Source organism: Calliphora vicina, chromosome 4, assembly GCF_958450345.1.
Source record: "Calliphora vicina chromosome 4, idCalVici1.1, whole genome shotgun sequence".
In the NCBI taxonomy this organism is placed as follows: Eukaryota; Metazoa; Arthropoda; class Insecta; order Diptera; family Calliphoridae; genus Calliphora; species Calliphora vicina.
The window spans coordinates 97,938,206-97,958,720 of NC_088783.1; the positions used below are offsets into that span (position 1 = coordinate 97,938,206).

Sequence of the window (20,515 nt, forward strand, 5' to 3'; positions counted from 1 at the left end):
TTGTAAGTCTTGAGTTAAAAAATATTTATTTTGATAGATATCCCACTCGCATCCCACTAAGCGACCAAAAGGGTCTTCAAGGACAATATCTAAGCTTTTGTTTGACCTAAAAAAAAAGATTAAAAAAGGGTCCATTTTGAAAAAAAAAAGTCAACAAAGTTTTTGATTTTGCAAAAAAAGTCAAAAATTTTATTTTTGAGTTACAAAATATTTATTTTGATAGATATCCCACTCGCATCCCACTAAGCGACCAAGTAGGTGTTCAAGGAAAATATCTAAACTTTATTTTAAGAAAAAAAAAAAAAAAAAAAAAAAGGACCCATTTTAAAAAAAAGTCAAAAAAGTTTTTGATTTCGGAAAAAAAATATTAAAAATTTTTTATTTTTTTTTTTAAATATTTTTTTTCGAAAGATCGAAGAAATAGCTATCTATACTATTTGGGACACATTTTGCTAAGAACAATAGGTAATAAGTTACATGGATAAGAAAAAAACCCTGTTTGACCAAATTGTCAAAATTTTACCCCCTATAACTCAGAGAGTTCTCGACCGATGTTGTTGAAAAATTGTGTCTGAGTTACTATCCAATAGAGCTAACCTTGGTGCAAATTTCATCCCGATCGGAAGACATCGATTTCAAAAGTTGGTTCACTTGACATGAAATGCCCCATATAGATTTATTGAGTTTCTAAAACAAAAATTTGTATCAAAATTTTAATAGGATTACAAATATAAGGAACAAGTTTTTTTTTATTATTATTTTCAACAACCTAGCCTATTGGCCATAACCGGTTATAAATTTCTACTTAAAAAAAAGTTTACATTAAAAAATTTAAGTATAAAATAAATTAAATAATTATGATATAAATTAAATAAATATAATAAAATTGAACAAAGTCAAAGCTTAAACTCCAACATATGTATTACATTATACAACATCATTATTAGATAATGATTCTTTAATTGATGTCAGTTAATTAACAACTTGTTAAGAAAAACTAGTTTCCACTAGGAAAAAAGAAATTTGATAAGTACATGTGTAACAGAAATAATCAACCAAATAAAAGAGAAAGCAAGGTACTCAGTACAACCTAGAAACTATAAGGGCCAAATATATGTATATATAAATATTAGTCACGGAATGTCTATTAGTTGATACCACCTTCAGAGATATAAACTGTAGAGGGACCAACCTATATGACAAACAATGTCATCAAAAGGGTGAATATCTAATAATCAATTCCAATACTCAAATCCTAATATCATAAGTGATTCAAACTATAATCAAAACAAGTTCGAATAAGTTCATGAGAGAATGATAAATTCACCGGAAAGGTACTTATCACAGTCCACAAATCAATATCTACACACTATCCGCAAATTAAACTTCAAACATATATACTATTTTGGCGCCTCAACCAACTGCACTAGTGCAACACGTAAATCAAACACTAAATGTTACTCCAAACACCACGACAGCTTACTAAACATCATTTCATGAATTCACAAACATAACACAGCCAAGACAGTCTCATAAAATTTGATTCACATTCATTTCGAACTATTATTTTTTTGTTTGGATAAGTTAATTTTTGGTCTTTTTTGGTTAAATCAAGGTATATTAATCAGGTGAGAGCGTCTCGGCAACAAAGACTATATTTGTTATTTGTCAAATGATTGAGATATGCTGTGGCACATAAAAAACAAAAAAAAAATAAGTTATTTTGGTCATCCATTGGACTTTTGAGGTCTTTCGAAGAGTTGTTATGAAAATAATTTTGATTTCTTCAAAAAAAATTAATAAGTTCTATTTATTTTGTTATAGGCTGAAGTTATTTCAATAATATGGATTCTTCGACAAAAATCAAGGATTCTTGTTGCAATTCTTCAGCAACTGCTTCGGTGATAGCGAGCATCTGTAGTAGTGAAAGTTTTAGTATTTTTCCGCCACATCATCACGATTTGGCAAGTGCCAATAGTATTGAATTAAATGCAGCTGCTTCGTTGAGCGATGACTCTGGTGTACCACTAACTACAAATAGTTCAATATCTAGTGGAGACTCATATCGATTAGGATTGTGTAAATTTGATATAGAAGTATGATGCTGCATAATTAGTTGCAATATTAGTTTCATTGATTGTATTTAATATTTGTTTTTGCAGATTGTAGAAAGCGATGGTGAAGTTTCGCAATTTGATTCATTGGATAATTGCTCAGAAGGTGGCATGAGTGCAGAAAACTTTAATACTTTAAAGAAGGGTCCTTTAGCGCCAATAGACCCTCCTCCAGAGTTTCAGGATTCTCCACAAACAACACTAGTGCGTTCTATGACAAAAAATCGAGTTGGCAGTTTAAGGCGTTGGACTTCATCGCAGTCGTCTTTTGAACATCTAAAGGATCATGGTAGTGGCGAAACGACAAATATTAGCATTGGTACAATTGGTAATACAAGCAGTTGTGATGTTGATGGCCATGTCGAAAAGGATAATTACACAACAGAAGATGATAAAATATCGAAAGAATTATATGCCGTTAATAAGCACTTGTACTCTAGCGATTCAATTCTGAATTCACATACGGATAACATTTATGATGAGCCGAATAACATATTAAGCTCTTCATTAGGCAATAGCGTCGACGTACTGGAATCAGATTCGCCATCACAGTCACTTCCATCGCCCCCGCCTCCGGTATCTATAGTCAAAATAAAACAAACATTGTGCCCCTACTTCCAGGATCATACTCGGTATTTTAAAGCCATTCCGTCGGAACAGGATAACATAACGACTGCAGCTCAACGTTTCAATATACCAGGTCTTTCCGAAATACACGATTATGATCTATATTATGGAATAAAGCGAAATACATATCAACAATACGATAATAGTCTACAACGAAAAGTCATGTATAGTCCTTTAAGTAACTCACATCATTGCCACAATCATATTTACCACGGTGGTAAGTAATACATATTCATTTAATTAAACAATTTTATTAGCCTGACCCACTAATTTCTATTAAAGGTATGAGTAGTAATCGACCCAACTCAAGAAACTCTTTGAATAGCCGTCTTTCAAGCTCTCACAACTCTTTAAGTGTATCATCGGCGAACAAACCTGATGATTCAATATTTATTACACAGGCGATGTCACACGATGCTCTTTTGACGAGAGAGATATCTGATTTTTATAATGTTCCAATTGATTCAGATATTTATGCTTTGCCCGTTGATATGATCAGGTCTGAGAAGGAACGATTCAAACACAATCACAGACACAACACAGCCGAGTGCGTTGTTCATGAAACCAAAGAAATTGTGCTACAGAGCAGTTGCAATAAACACAATATTTCGAAATGCCATCACCAGACAAAATCAAATCGTAAGAATAGGAATAAAAGAAAAAAACGATCCACTTCCAATTGCATGGATAATGGAGAATGTAGTGATCAGGCCCCAAGTCACATATCAACAAGTACAACATCAAGGTATACCACGACATTCATCTCTACGTCTAGTATTCAGGATGACACTAATATCAGCGAACCATTGCATATGACATTGGACGAGGTCAAACAGTTTTATCACACATTGTACTCCGACACAAAACCAACAGGAGACGCCGGCGGATGCAGTAGCGGAGGCGGTGGAACAGCATTACGACATATTAAAAATGTAAATCATCATGCTGTTGCTAAGTCATCGAATGAAACCATATGGAGTGGATCGACTGCACGGTCTCGCAGTAGTAATTCAACTCTAGCCCAAAACCGAACTGATAAAAATATCACTTCGCATTCCAACAAACTCAACACTGTTGCTCAGAAACATTTGACTTCAGACACCGAGACGATTCATAGTATTAACAATAACAACAGCTTGACGGCTATAAATAATCACAATAATCAAAACCAGAATCAGAATCAATCACCCTTAACTAAATCCTACCATTACCAGGATAAAGATCAATCATTGCACAATACACAATCAATTATTAAGGCAAACATTATAGCGCCCAGTGAAAAGAAATCACAATTCACATTAAATTTAAAGCAAAAGTTTTGCAGCATTTTCCGTTTTCGCAGAAACCACAATCGATGTAGTAGTAGAAATGTTGTCAACGAGGGTGAGGAGAATAATTCAAGTAGTGAAAAGTGCGGCACTCACGTCTCTTCTAAATCATCAGATGATAAACGTAAAAAATTCCAATCAAGGGCTCTTCCACCACTACCAAAAAAAGGTAAGTACTTCAATTGAATTATTTTGTGCATATATACAATAATATTTTCGGTTAAATTGGGATTGAAAATATCGTCGCTGCGCATACAGAAACAGCTATGTGTTTATAAAGAATAGTGTTTATTTTCGTCAATTTACTATATCATTAAAAGAAAAAATGACTACAGATGTAAGGACGTTTGTACGAAATGTGCACATTATTAGTGTATTATTAAATTGTAATAAACGTTGTGGGGCATTTAATGATATCTTGCTCATACAAAATCCGAGCAGATAATTTAATTTATAAGGTTTACTAGGAATAAATCATGACTTTAGGGCTTTCTATTGATATGATAAAAATGCTGAATATTATCGGTATACATCTATTAGGCAAAATAGTAAAAATTGTTTTTGGATATCGCTGATATCCATGATCTTGTTAGCGATCTCTGGTATCCATTGATACTCAAATAAACAGTAGCGTCATTATAAATGCTATCCAAGTCTTCCCGAAGATAAATTTGCTCTGATGAATGTTTAAAACTTACAAATATTTTTACGTCATCTGCGAACATCAATATTTTAGAATATTACTTAAGGCATGTCGTTAATAAACAATAAAAATAAGATATGGCCGAGATGCCTTCCTTATTGAACTCCAGATTATACCAAAATTTTTTACGAGTTTGCAGAGTTAAATTTCAAAGATTGTTTTCTTCATAAAAGATAAAAGGCCGTATTCATAAACAATTTAAACAACGTTTTAAAGTGAAATTTTTTATGGAAATTTTGCTTTAAAACATTGTTTAAATTTAAAATTTTTTTTATGAATACGCGGAAAAAAATTTAATTTAAATAAATATTGTTGAAGGCCATACAACCCATTTTTTTAGCAGGAGAATGTGGTTAAGCTTGTCAAATGCTCTATTAATGTCGGTATAAATGACGTCATACGTTGGGTTCAAATGTTATAAAAGTGGCGATTAATTGAAATTTAGAAATAAAGTTTTTATAATAAATTTTGATATAGGGTAAAAGTAGATAAAATTCTACATCACTAGCTGTAAAAATAAATCAACTAAGTTGTTTACTTTCTTTTCAGTGAGCGGTCAAAGTTAGCAAATTATTGCTGTTTTTAAAAAAAGTGAAAAAATTGGAAATTTTTACAATTCTACCGATTATTGTTACTATTAAATCTATTAAAAGTAAATATTTTATAATGTAACCTTCAACATCAGGTATTAAAGTATATATTAAATTTTTTTTTTTTAAATTATGTGTATGTATATATTTTTAATAATTTTTTAAAAGAAGGTCCAAAATTGGGATAATTTTCGCATTTAATGGGCCACAAGTATTAATTTAGTAATAGTTGAAATTAGTTTTATAGATTTTAGAATAATATAGGATATCCGCTTATATTTAAGAAAAAAGTCCAGACAATGCCCGGCCCTTTTTTTATTTTCATTTTTGTGTAAAAACTCTGGTTGTCATTTATTTAACAAGACCAGTAAATGATAACAACGATGAAGATAGTGATGATGATAATGATGAAGATTATAATAATGATGATGAAGATAATGATTATAATGAAGCTTATGATAATTGGGATATTTGTGGTGAATTTGAGAATGCAGAATAATACAAATCCATATATCCATATAAATATATAAATGTCTTTGTAAGTTTGTTTGTTGTTTTGTAGGGTTATTTGAGCATCACGCCTAAACGGCTGAACCGATTTTATTGAAATTTGGATGCGCCAATAGGCTATCTCTTTTTTTTAATACTTTGACCAGAAAGGGGGAAAACCGGTAAAATTGGTACCTTTAGTTCATAAACAATCAAGAGTAAATGGTTGCACCGATTTGATTGAAATTTGGAACATAAATATTCCTTTACTTGGAAGCAATAATAGACTATATATTTTTTCTTAACTTGGACCATAAAGGGACAAAAGAGGGCAAAATTTGTACCACCCATACAAAGTAAATAGTTATTTTCGAATATTTGTAGAACTAAAATTGTGACTATCTTCAAACTTTATACGAATCAATTTCGTATCACTATTTGAAGTTTAACTAAAAATGAGACGGATACAATAAAAAGTAAATAGTTAATTGTCGAAGTCTTGAAATTTAGTCCGAATAGCACACTTATCATTTTACATGGTTTGGCTGAAAAATTAGTGGGCGTGGCACCTACCATACAATGTAAATAGTTATTTTCGAATATCTGGAGAACTGTAAATGTGAAAGGCTTCAAACTTCATATGAGTTAATTTCTTATCAGTGCAAGAAGTTAATAAAAAAAATGGGAAGGATCGGAGCCATACAAAGTAATTAGTCACCTCCCATACAAAGTAATTAGTTATTTCTAAATATCTTGAGATCTATAATTACGAGATTCTTTCAACTTTGTCCGATAGCTCTCTTATCATTTTACATAGAATAGCTGGAAATGGGCGGGAGTGGATTAGTGGCACCTCCCATACAAAGTAAATTGCTATTTTCAAATACAGTGGACGTCCAGTAGTACGAATTATATATTGTCAGGACCTTTCGTAATACCGAAAAATTCGTATTATTGAACAATTAATTTTATGTACTTAAACAGGCATGAAAGAACATACTAATGTGTACAAATAAATATAACAAACAAAAAACAATATACATACTTATTTAAAAAATCCGCCATTAAACATTGACGTTTATTACTTTTTAAACTGAAGACTTCTCAATAATAGTATTTTCGAGGTTTCAATGGTATTCTCAACAGCCCATTTAATACTCTTTTATCAATCGTATTCCATAACGCTTTTTTAATTTTTGTTAGCCAACCATCTCTGTCACAAAACTGACCATTGTAGAATTTTTTGTGCAGCTCCACAGCTTTGCATTTTAAATGTTCTCCACCGACTGTGATATGGAATTTTCTTTTGCTAAAAACCACTCGTAAAGTGCATCCTCCATTTTTTTAAATTCACCACTTGTAAGTCTATACCGATTTTTTAACGAACTCATGGAATTATCCAGCAGTTGCATTTTTTGTTTAATGATTGTACATATAGTGGATTTGGATAACCCATATTTATTTGAAATTTCAAACAACTAAGTTTCATTTTCGTGGTCTGCTATAATTTTTAATTTATCTTGCAAAGAAATTGTCTTTTTTTACATCGTTTTACTTGCAACATTTTGACAGTTAAAAACATAAAACACTCACAATAACTTCGCTAAACCTGGATGACCGCGAAAGAATGAAGTAAAAACATAATAAAAACTTCATTCATACGTAAATAATACAAAAATTCTTATAACAAACCATCATTCGTAATATCGAATAGAAAAAATTACCATCTATTCGTACTATAGAGTAGTCAATGCACAAATTTTGCCATTCGTATTATTGGAAATTCGTAATAAAGAGCGTTCGCACTACTGGACGTCCACTGTATATGGGATTTTGAGAACTATAATTACGAGATTCTTCAAGCTGTATCCGAATGGCTTTCTTATTAGTTTACATAGTTTTACAGAAAATGTTCGGGATTAGATTACTGGCACATCCCATAACAAGTAAATAGTTAATTTCGAATATATAGAGAACTATAATTGTAAAAATATTTAAACTTTTTACGAATCAATTTCTTATTACTGTACGGATGTTAGGTGAAAATATGAAGAATTGGATTAGTGGGCGTGGCACCTCGCATACAAAGTAAATAGTCACACTTATCGTGGTTGGCGTAGGCGTATTTATACGACTGTCGTATTTGTAGGCGTATACAATTCAATTGTATCGTGAAAAATTTTCGACTTCGCCAGCGAAGTAAAATAATCATATTGTAACAGATTACCTAATTTTATTTGATTCTGAAGCAGCCTGTTATAACAACTGTCAAAAATCACAGCTGTTTACAAAAATTCATTTAAATTTTATTAACGCGGCATAAATAAAAATAATTAATTTTTTAAATAAATGTGTTGAGTGTGGGCTTTTATTCATCTTTAGAAGAAGGTGATGGCGATTTTTTTAAAAGTAACACTGGAACTTTTTTCACGCTTTTAGCAGCAGTATCATCGTTTTCTTCTATTAAAATAATATCAAACATTTGTTCAACCGAGATATTTTGCTTTGGAGAAACACATAACGGTCACTTAAGACCGAAAGGTTCTTTATGTTGTACAATAGTGAGCATATCCAATAAATTTACTGCAGCCTCTTCTAATGGTGATAAATTAAACTGTTTCACTGGCCTTGTGCGCCAGTTTTTTTTAAATTTAAAGTCCGCCCATACCTTCAACCAACCTTCACCTGTACGGAATGGTGGTGAAATACAATTTAGGTCGTCTGCGATTTCATTCCACTCTTTCTTAACGTTTATTTTATTTAAACCTTTATTAAAGCCTCTAGCCAAATACGTTTTCTTTTTTTTTTATTATTATTATTTATTTTCAACAACCTAGCCTATTGGCCATAATCGGTTATAAATTTCTACTTAAAAAAATAGTTTACATTAAAAAATTTAAATATAAAATAAATTAAATAATTATGATATAAATTAAATAAATAGGTATTATAAATAAAATTGAACAAAGTCAAAACTTAAACTCAAACATATTACATTATAAAACATCATTATTAGATAATGATTCTTTAATTGATGTCAGTAAATTAGCAACTTGATAAGAAAAACTAGTTTCCACTAGGAAAAAAGAAATTTGATAAGTATATGTGTAACAGAAATAATCAACCATATAAAAGAGAAAGCATGGTACTCAGTACAACCTAGAAACTATAAGGGTCAAATATATGTATATATAAATATTAGTCACGGAATGTCTATTAGTTGATACCACCTTCAGAGATATAAACTGTAGAGGGACCAACCTATATGACAAACAATGTCATCAAAAGGGTGTATATCTAATAATCAATTACAATACTCAAATCCTAATATCATAAGTGATTCAAACAATAATCAAAACAAGTTCGAATAAGTTCATGAGAGAATGATAAATTCACCGGAAAGGTACTTATCACAGTCCACAAATCAATGTCTACACACTATCCGCAAATTAAACTTCAAACATATATACTATTTTGGCGCCTCAACCAATTGCACTAGTGCAACACGTAAATCAAACACTAAATGTAACTCCAAACACCAAGACAGCTTACTAAACAACACTTCAGGAATTCACAAACATAACACAGTCAAGACAGTCTCATAAAATCCACAACAACGGAATGGAAATAAATTAACATGACAATGACTAAGTATGCAGAAAATCATATGATAATAAAAAAAATCCATTAACAATGCTTACATCAATTACCCCATAAAGAACCACGTTTGATAGTAGTCAAAAAGCATAAGAGGATCAATGATAACCAAAACTTTATCATTGCCAAATCAGAGTTAATATCTTCAGAATATATCAACATATTAGGAGCAAAAATAACTGAAAAACAACCTGAAGGAAAAGAAAACAAGCTGAATAAATTACAAGAAAACAAAGCAAATGACACATGACTATGAACAAAGAAAAGATCAATATTAAGATTAGCCCGTCAGAAACTTAAGAATGAGATAGCAGATGGGAATGACATTATTAAGAGTGCCAGTCTTGATGATCAAGACCATTCCCTCTCTATTATCAATCTGAGTTTAAAAAAAATATTAATGAAATTTCCGCAAACCATACGATAAAAACTCTTATGTGCAATAGTTATCAATGAAATGTTATCTGTCTTTATCAATATAAAGAAAATATTTGAGGCAATGAAAATTCAAGTAACAAATTCATTACAATGACATAACCAACTACTTGCAATCTACAATACATTCACTCAACACAACCAAATCCACTCTTACATCATATTGGAAGTTTCTAAACAATTATCAAATAAGGAAGAAAACTGCTGCAATAGCATCAATGAATTTAGATCAATATCACATGCCATTATCAGAACAGTGAACATCGCATAAAACTCAACCCAGAAAACATATACAAACCAAAACATTGTCAACCGGCGCTCAAATGTAATTGGGCTACCACCACATAACAACCTGATAAACTGACAACAAAAAAGATATAAAATTTGCAGCAAAGAATAATATGAATAATTACCCCAGACTTTAATATGGCCAATCATAGAACAAATCAAAAGCATTATGTATTAAAGCTACATACAACGTACGATCTCACCAAGCCATTTTACAAATCAATACATACCATCTTGCCCACAGAGCACAGTATGGATCAGAAATGTTATTTATCCGGTCATTCCAAATTTAAAGCTGAGATTAACAGGAATCAGCACAAAGAACCCTACTATTTACATGCATATAAATGAACATTCAAAATGCAGTTAAACAAAATATAACAACCAAATTCATTTTAGATAATGAACAGTTACCATTAACAAAATGATATAGAATTTCCCTATATTATGCAAATTACAATTTTTTTAAATTGAATTAAATTCATGATTGGGTCCCTATCAAATGATCTATCTAACAATAAAGATAAAGAAAAAAGAATAACAATTAGCAATATAGATGTAACAACCACTCAGCTCACTCTAATAGTATACAATATAAGTTTAAATTCAGATTCAAATTTCAGAGTGCAATTAATGATAACAAATAACCGTCAAGAAATCATAAAAATAATGTAATACAAAGGAACTTTACCACAATAAAACATACATCTCAACTGTGGAACGAACTATTACGAGAGAGTTCTTGAAATAGTTTCCTTCTATATGCATGTCAAACATTCTTAAAGAGATTGGCAATCTTTTATAAGCTCGTGCCACCCTAACACAAAATGAACGTTCTAATATGGAGGTCAGTCTTGGAATTTTAAGCTGAATATTCCTAGTAGATCTGCAGAATTCAAACAAATCAATTAAATATTTTGGAGTCTGTAACTTTTATGACTTATAAAAATGTAACAAATTCCTAAACATTGTAAATTCAATAAATGAAAAACCCAAGAACTTCAAAACATACGACGAAACATGCTGACACATCCTAAGAGAGTATAGATACCTAATAACCCTGTTAAAAGCTAATCTAAGTTTCTTCATGACATAGCCAAAGGTACCAGGTTCCATTATTTTAACCAACTTAAAATATTGTACTTGCGTCGTAATTTTTAATCTAAAATGTTTGAAAATCATCTGAAAAAAATTTTATATAAAATTTATTGCTTGTTATCACTTTTTATACTCTTGTCGTGAGTAAATTTTCTAACGACAGTACGGCAAACACGATACCGTTTTAACGGGTAGTTTTTAATATATTTGTATATAGAGTCGTATTTTTTGGCGTTTTCGCAAACCACGATACCATTTTATAAAAACGCTCAATAAACAACACAAAAACGCCAACTACGATAAGGGTGAGTATTTCGAATATCTGGAGAACTATAACTATAAAAGTCTTCAAACTTTACATGATTCAGTTTCTTATCAGTGCATGAGGTTTAACCAAAAATGGGAGTGATCAAGCAGGGGGTGTCACCTACCAAAAAAGTAAATAGTTATTTCTAAACATCTTGAGAACTATAATTGCAAAATTCTTTAAACTTTGTATGAATTAATTTCTCATCACTGTAAATTGATATCTAAACAACTGTTATAGCTAGAGTCTTCTAACTTTTTATAAATAGCTTTCATATCATTATTCAATGTTACAAACCTATTGTTAAAATTTCACTGTTGACTATTATACAGTGAGGAGAGATTATGAATAAAAGAAGAGTCCAAAACCGCCTGATAAAAAGAAAAAGAAAGAAATATTTTGCTCTAATGAAACTTAGTATGTTGCTCAGTTTACAGCCAGCAACAGAATCTGTTTCCAGAAATCTGTTTCCTAGGCATTTAGTCTGTGATCCTGTAGCCTAGGGCAGTTGCACATGATATGCTCTACTGTCTACAACCCCACACACTCTACAGAAATCCTATGTGCCACTATCCCATTTACCTATGAAGGCTCCAATTGATCAATGACCGGTTATCACTCCTACTAGAATCCTGAGATTATACCTATTCAACTCATCAGTGTTCTGGTTGCATTTGCATTCAGTTTTGGCCAAAGAGCACTGAACACTTTGCAATCCGTCCTACTGCCCCAGGATTGATTTGTATAGTTGCGGAATCTTTCATAAATTAACCTGTAGTAGTGACATATGGGTGGTCTTACCCCCCGTTCCCTAGTATCACGATCTAGATCAGAACCATGTCTAGCCAGTTCATCTGCTACCTCATTTCCCTGTATGTCACAGTGCCCTGGTACCCTACACAATCTGCGCACAATTTCGAGGGATTTACGATTCACTGCGAAACGAATATTTCTCCCGTTATTCACCTTACATACCATCGAGGCTACATCCTTCCATTGGTCTATAGGGAGATTAACGTTCTGTTTTTTCAATATTACCAGTATGGTAGAAGAATTCATACTGACACTATTGACCTTAATGGAAGGTCCGAGGCGCGTATCACTTCTAGTTTTAAGGCTGGATTAAGATCGCCAAGTTTCCCAACTGCGGTTCTTAAAAATTCGAAAGAGGGTTCTTTACTCTCTTCGCACCTGACACCTTTATAGGTGGTTTCTTGCTGCCATCCAGAACTCTAGCCGAAGCACTGATTTGTAGGATAGTAGAAGAAGCATTGATTTGTAGGTTTTTCCGCACTGCTAGTGGTTTGGAGCTATCGACCTTATACCCTTATGGGTATTAGCCAGACCGCGTAGATTAGCATAGATTCTTTCAAATCTAGCGAAGTCTTGTCTGTGTTTCTTGAGAAGGTAGTTCTCCTTTGCGGTTAATGGATCTGTTCCATCTTTGCCAGAAAGGCTAGAGATGTCCTGCTGCCATTTTTAGCCCTATCCTCCTTCGTTCGGCTTGGTTTGTCAATAACACGTGGAGTGGCATTAGGCGACTCCTCCAAGGCGACCTGCCAAACAAGATTGGCGACATTAGCTCCATGTGCACCATCTTCTGCCGATCGGCTCTCCTGGTTATCCTTGTCCCCGTCAGTGGGAGGGGATGTTTCTACTATCTGACTTTGAGCAGAAATCACAGTGATATCGTGTTCATCATCAGATAGCAGAACCAACTCCTCCAACTTCTGAGTGGCGAAAGTTTCCTTCCTAGTTCAGTTCTAGTTCAGTTCGGACGTGTTTATTTTTACTCCGAGTTAACTCGTTATTTTAATGTATCTATCGGAAAATAAATATAAATATCACCTGTTTATTATTTACGCGAAAGGACGCTTTTTTTTTAATATATTATTAAATAAAAAAATCAAAACAACAACTAAAAGACAAATAAGTAAAAAAAAATTCTTTATATTTTTTTTCTTTTTTTGAACCTTTTTTGTGCATTGACTATTAAATAAAGATCAAGAGTGTTAACGAAAGTAATTACAAATACTCTTAAATGAGTCTCTTCAACGAAAACAGTGAGCGAAGGTTAAGTGTAAACGGCAGAAATGCATACGGTACAGTTAATGTAGACGAAAAAAATATAAACAAAACAAACAGAAGAATAGATGACAACTTGTTTTTAACCGCCAAACCTGTTAACCACGCTCGTTCTCGTTCCCCCGCATTGACAACAACTAATGATTGTCAAACAAAAGAAAATTCAACTCAATCAGAAAATAAAAATATTTTATCTATGCCTGAAAGTATGCTAGCTATATCAGCATCAGATACGAAATCCACCACACTAACTACAAATAAAATTAACCCATTAAGCGGCGCTGTACCCAAGATTAGTCAACCATTAAATAATGAAAATAAATCCCAAATACAGGTTGGAATGGACCGGTATATTACAGTATTAAAACGGGCACGAAGTCCCAAGTCCTCGAAAGCGGCACCCTTGGCCAAATTATATAAGGATAGTGAACCTCATAGACTAAACAATGAAAATCGTTTTTCTATTCTCGAATGTGAAACTAATGAACCAGTAAATAAAATCCATTCTACAAAACCACCCCACATTTACTTGAGAGAAAATAATTCGAATCCACTGGTTCAGAGCCTGATCTCATTAATAGGAGAGAACTCTTTTTACGTAATCCCAATCAAGAAAGGCACGATTCATGAAACTAAAATACAGGTCAATAGTGAAAACGATTATAGAAAGGTTGTAACATATTTTGAAACTCAAAAGAAAAGTTTTTACACTTATCAGCTGAAAGGAAGCAAGGGTCTACAAGTTGTAATAAAGGGTATTGACTGTAATGTTGAACCACTCGAAATAAAGCAAAGCTTAGAAGATAAAGGCTATAAGACAAAAAATGTGATAAATATTAGAAATCGCGAAAAAATACCCCAACCACTCTTCCGTGTTGAACTTGAACCCGGTGACATAAACCTGAAAAAAAATGAAACACATCCCATATATAACTTGAAGTACTTATTGCATCGTAAAATTACGGTAGAAGAACCACACAAACGATTTGGCCCCGTTCAATGTATGAATTGCCAAGAATATGGACACACCAAGGCATATTGCAAATTGCCACCAGTATGTGTCATTTGCGGGGAGTTGCATAAAACATCCCAATGTAACAAATCTAAAGATGATCCTAAAATAAAAAAATGCAGCAATTGCGGAGGTAACCACACATCAAACTACAGGGGTTGTCCTGTCTACTCAATTGTTAAAAAATCACAAAGCCAGAAACCAAAGATTTTCCCCGCTCAGCCATTAAATAACATCAATTTGAACTACCCCCCGTTGCAACAGACATATGACAACAAAGTAACATATGCAAATGTACTTAGAAACAACCAAACTCAGCCGCAAGTCCGTCAACCCCAAAACGAAAATATGAACCCAGAGGTAAGAGAGCAAACGCCAATTTTCAATTTTACCCGACTAGAATCTACAATAGAAACTCTTGTGCAATCGGTAAATAACTTTACAAACTCAATGAGTAACATGATGCAAGAAATGCTTAAGATGCAATCAATGTTATTGCAGGCTGTGCTTAACAGACCATGAACTGCCTAAGAATATGTTTTTGGAATGCAAACGGCATACGCCAACACAAAAACGAACTCGAATATTTTTTAAGAAACCAACAAATTGATGTAATGCTGGTTTCTGAAACTCATTTGACGTCCAGAAGTTCCTTTCGAATAAATGGATATGTAATATATGACACCAAAGATCCCAGAGGTAGAGCATGCGGAGGCTCGGCAATTTTAATAAAAGCTCGAATAAAACACTACTTAATGTGTGATTTTTGCGAAGATTATCTTCAAGCTACTACAATCTGTCTTGAAGATTTTCATCGAAACTTAGTGATTTCATCGATATACTCACCCCCAAGATTCTCAATTACAGAAAGTCAATATAATAGATTTTTTAAATCACTAGGCCCCCGTTTCCTGGCTGCTGGTGATTATAATGCTAAGCACACATTCTGGGGATCACGACTGATTACCCCTAAAGGTCGTGTTTTGTTCGACTCAATTTCTAAAATGGGTTTGCATGTGCTTTCGAGCGGCCAACCTACTTACTGGCCTACTGACCCACGAAAAATACCGGATGTTATTGATTTTAGCGTGATGAAAAATATCCCTAGAGAAATGATTCAAATTGAATCCTCGCGGGAACTATCTTCAGATCACTCACCCACTATTATTACTTTATTGAGCCCCCTAGAAATTGTATCCCCGACTGGTAATTTAGCGATGGCAGGCACAAGAATAAATTGGCTGAAATATAAAAAATACCTCAGTACACATTGCTCGGAAAACATACCGCTAAGAATACCAGAAAACATCGATCACTCTCTTATCAATTTCGATAAAAATCTCAGAATGGCTGCTCAACATGCTAACCAAACCCCCCGACAATTCAGATATAATAGAATTAATTCTGCAGATGTCGAACGGCTCTTAAATGAAAAAAGAAGATTTCGAAGAGAGTGGCAATTGCACAGATCCCCCCAACTAAAATCGAAGCTTAAAGATTGTATAAAAAGACTTAAAAAGCTCTTGGAATTTCGAAAAATGGAATCATTGAATAAATATTTAGAAAGCCTGGACGCAACCCCGCAATCGGATTACTCATTATGGCGAGCAGCAAAAAATCTTAAAAGACCCGTTATATGTAAGTCCCCCTTGCGAAATTCATGTGGTGGTTGGGCAAGAAATGATACTGAAAAAGGGAATCTGTTTGTTAATCATTTAAAAAAAGTATTTACACCGAACACATCAAACGAAGCAATTGAGTTGCCACCTGTTGCACCCTATTTTGGAGCAGCCGTACCCCTACGTTTTGAGATTCGAGAGATCGAAAATGCTATTGCTGATTTAAATCCCAAGAAAGCGCCTGGTATGGATAAGATCAGCAACAAGATGCTTATGGAGCTACCCCGGATAGCAATAAAAATAATTCTTTTTATTTTTAATGCTATATTACGACTTGAATATTATCCTCCAGAATGGAAGGTTTCACTGGTTACCATGATACCCAAGCCGGGAAAAGATCACACAAAAGTAGAATCATACAGACCCATCAGCCTATTGTCTAATATATCAAAGCTATTTGAGAAGATACTTATGAACAAGTTGTACCCGATGTTAACTGAAAACAATTGTATTCCGAATCATCAATTTGGATTTAGAAGAAAACACAGTACTATCGAACAAACCCATAGACTTGTAAATATGGTGAGAAAAGCGTTTGAAGAAAAGAAATACTGTTCTGCACTCTTCATCGACATCTCTCAAGCGTTTGATAAGGTATGGCATGCTGGATTAATATACAAATTGAGTCAAAATTTACCGACAAACACACATAAGCTGTTGGAAAGCTATTTAACTGGTCGAACATTTAAGGTTAAAGAGGGAAACTTTTTAAGTACTACACAACCCATTGAAGCTGGAGTCCCCCAAGGCAGTATCCTGGGACCTTTTTTATATTTGATGTATTCGTCTGATATGCCAACTAACAATCGCACTCATACATCAACATTTGCTGATTATACTGCTATTCTAAGCATTCATGAAAACCCTCAAGAAGCGTCTCGTTACTTACAAAACCACATATTTGAATTTGAAAAATGGTTAAAACAATGGAAAATTAAAGTCAACGAGCAAAAATGTACACACATTACATTTACATTGAGTAGAGAATCATGCCCCCCTATTCATATCAATAACCAAACAATAATTCAACAATCGGAAGTGAAATACCTCGGAATACATCTCGATCGTCGCCTTACATGGAAAAGTCATATAGATGCAAAGTTGACTCAAATGAAATTGAAATCAATTCAAATTAATTGGCTTATTGGCAGAAACTCCACGCTTAGTTTAGATTGTAAACTTCTACTTTATAACATGATCATAAAACCGATATGGTGTTATGGCATACAGTTATGGGGCACGGCCTCAGCGTCAAATGTAGAAAAGATCCAAAGACGCCAAAACAAGTTTCTAAGAATGATCACAGTTGCCCCCTGGTATATCAAAAATGCGAATATACACAAAGATCTAAACGTGCCCATTGTAAAAACTGAAATCTCGAAAAACGTACAAAAATATTTAAAAAAAACTTGAAGTTCACCCAAACCCGCTGGCCCGCAACATATTAGATAACCGTGGCCACACTCGATTAAGAAGGAGGGACACAGCAGACCTAATCTAGAAGGAAGAATGCCAATTTCACCAAAACAACCATGAACACAAAATTTTTTCGTCCGGCACTGGCTGGACTAATTAAATAATAATATTAGATATAAGATTTGAACCACTTATTGTTAGTTCATTAAATAATGAAGATACAATAAATAAATGATGAAAAAAAAAAAAAAAGTTTCCCCAAAGGAGTCTTTCGACAATCTCAGAAGACCATGCACATCAAGTTTTAACACATGTCCTTCATGCTAAAAGATCCTGGCATGAACGTCCGTTAGGGTTAATTCACCTTCTAGGGTGCTGTCCGATGCCCCCGCTTCCGATTATATAATATCCCTGAAATCGGAAGTCTCTAAAGTAGTTAATGGTTTTTTATTTTCTGGCTCAATTTTGTTGCCACGAGTAGGCTCGTAATACATCGGCCATCCATCCACAGTGACGGCGTGCGTGGACTAGGCAACTACTTACAACAGCGTATTACCCTGACGCTGAGGGGAGCTGTTATTTAATAATAAATTAAATAAGAGAATTGCGAGAATTAAATATTAATTACGTTTAAAATAGGAATATTTATAAATTTAGTTATCTTCAGTTTCATGATGATTAAGGTAATAATATTCTACAATTTTGTTTCTAAAGTTAATAACTGATAAATTAACTCGTCTTAAGGATTTGTGTAGAAAGTTCCAAATCCTTGTAGTTCGAACCTTAAATGATCTCTCATAAATTGAACTGTTAATACGAGGATAAATTAATTGATAAAAATGAATTGGATAAAAAATAAAAAAGTCTTACTAAGTACTCAGTACAAATTTTGGTGAAAAACCAATGAATTTTACGTTTTTAATTTTTTTTTAAACATTGTACTTCATATAATCCCCGTTTCTGATACTGTAAAATTTCAATACATATTTAATTTTTTATTTGAAAAAGTGCTACAATTCTTCTCTTTTAAGATGTGCATCCGTCCAAACAAATATTAAAATTGAAGATGAACTAAGGATTTTGATTTGTTCAATAACAATTGACTAATTAACAATTTTGTATATTAAGGTGGAGCGATAATGTATGATTTTTTTTTGTTTATTGTTTTCAATGGAATGGAGCGATACGACGAAAGATTATTTACCTATTTTGATGTTTTGAGGTGCCCTAACACAACTGAAAATCAAAAAATTGCCTATTTTTCATATGGTCATTAAACAATCTTATACTTTATAAACTTTTGTTTATGTTGAATATAAATATTTTTATGTATTCTTAGGTCAATAATTAAAAGAACACATTTTTACATGAAAAACTAAATTCATATTTCATACGTTTTACAACTCACATATGCCGAAGTGGGTATTTTTATACCCAATCCACAAAATCGTACTTGTAGCTTAGGAAAGTGGGCCTAATAATTTGGTTATTTTTTTTACTGATATTAGGACATCCTACAGAAATAAGGAGGGCATTGGGGACTTCCACTCCCCCCGATTTCTAGAGCCATTTATTTTTGTATTATTATAATGATGTGGGGCACCTCTATATATACAATCCACCACATGAAAGGAGTTAAAAAATCAACTTTTAATAGAATTCCAAAGCGATTACGAAAAAAAAAATAAAAATCGCTCCACCCTATTGTATATACATACATATGTATTAATGTTATTAATGTTTAAAAAGTAAAATTTAATATTTTGTAAGGTTTTTTATAAAAAATACTGAACACATTACACCAAACATATGTATGTATTAGCATGTTTGGATGTATTTTAATGTCGTTTGTATAAACAATTTTTTTTAAATTTCAACTTGAAATAAATTTATTCGAGTATTCTATTATTTTACAATTATTGATCGAATATTTTTTATTATCTGAACTGAAAAATTGTATTCATTCGAATAACTATATTATTAAGTAGAAATTTATGACCGATTATGGCCAATAGGCTATTGAAAATAATAAATAAATAATATTTTTTCCACGGTTATTCGAATAATTTTTGTGCGAATGACAACCCTACTACAAGAACAAATATAACGAAAGGTGGTATATAAACAACACATTTTTAAGACCAGTATTATATAATCGTAATGTTGCAATAACTAGTTATGTATCTGATCCAGTAACCAGTTAGGTAGCTCGTAAGGTAACTGACTCTGTGTAACCGGTATGTGAATCCCATGCGTTGACTACTTCGGACCAGCTATCAGACAGTCTCATTCTAATCCAAAAGGGTCAATTGACCTCCTTAGGACACGTGTTAAAATAACTAGTCGCTCAGCTAGTTGCGTAACTAGTTCTCACCTTAAAATCACTATTTCGGGTAAGTCTCCTGGAACTGCTGGTATATCTAGATTTCATAATTTATTAGTATGTGTAGAAATGTATATTAAAAACATTTGCAACTTTCAATAACTTTACATATTTTTGTTTCTGTATTTTAAAAATTAATAATAAATATATCGATGGCTTAATATAAAAAAGGCGTAACTCGATTTTTTTGTTACTTTACAGGAGAAGGAATAAACTTAATAAAATCCATAAAATTTTAGGCACAAAAAAAGTTTTAATGCAATTTTTAATAAGAAGAGACATCACATTTTATTTCTCATATAAA

At 32.7% G+C, this 20,515-nt stretch overlaps 1 protein-coding gene across 3 annotated transcripts in view; it reads left to right on the plus strand.

The window, feature by feature from the left end:
- The window catches only part of Socs16D (Suppressor of Cytokine Signaling at 16D), a 96,913-nt gene that overhangs the window by 44,647 nt on the left and 31,751 nt on the right, over positions 1-20,515 (plus strand). For all 3 annotated transcript variants that reach the window (XM_065507353.1, XM_065507352.1, XM_065507354.1), the window contains exons 2-4: positions 1,825-2,096; positions 2,163-2,958; positions 3,024-4,238. In XM_065507353.1, the coding sequence (XP_065363425.1) occupies positions 1,845-2,096; positions 2,163-2,958; positions 3,024-4,238 (2,263 nt within the window). In that variant the 5' untranslated portion in view covers positions 1,825-1,844. The remainder of the gene's footprint in view (positions 1-1,824; positions 2,097-2,162; positions 2,959-3,023; positions 4,239-20,515) is intronic.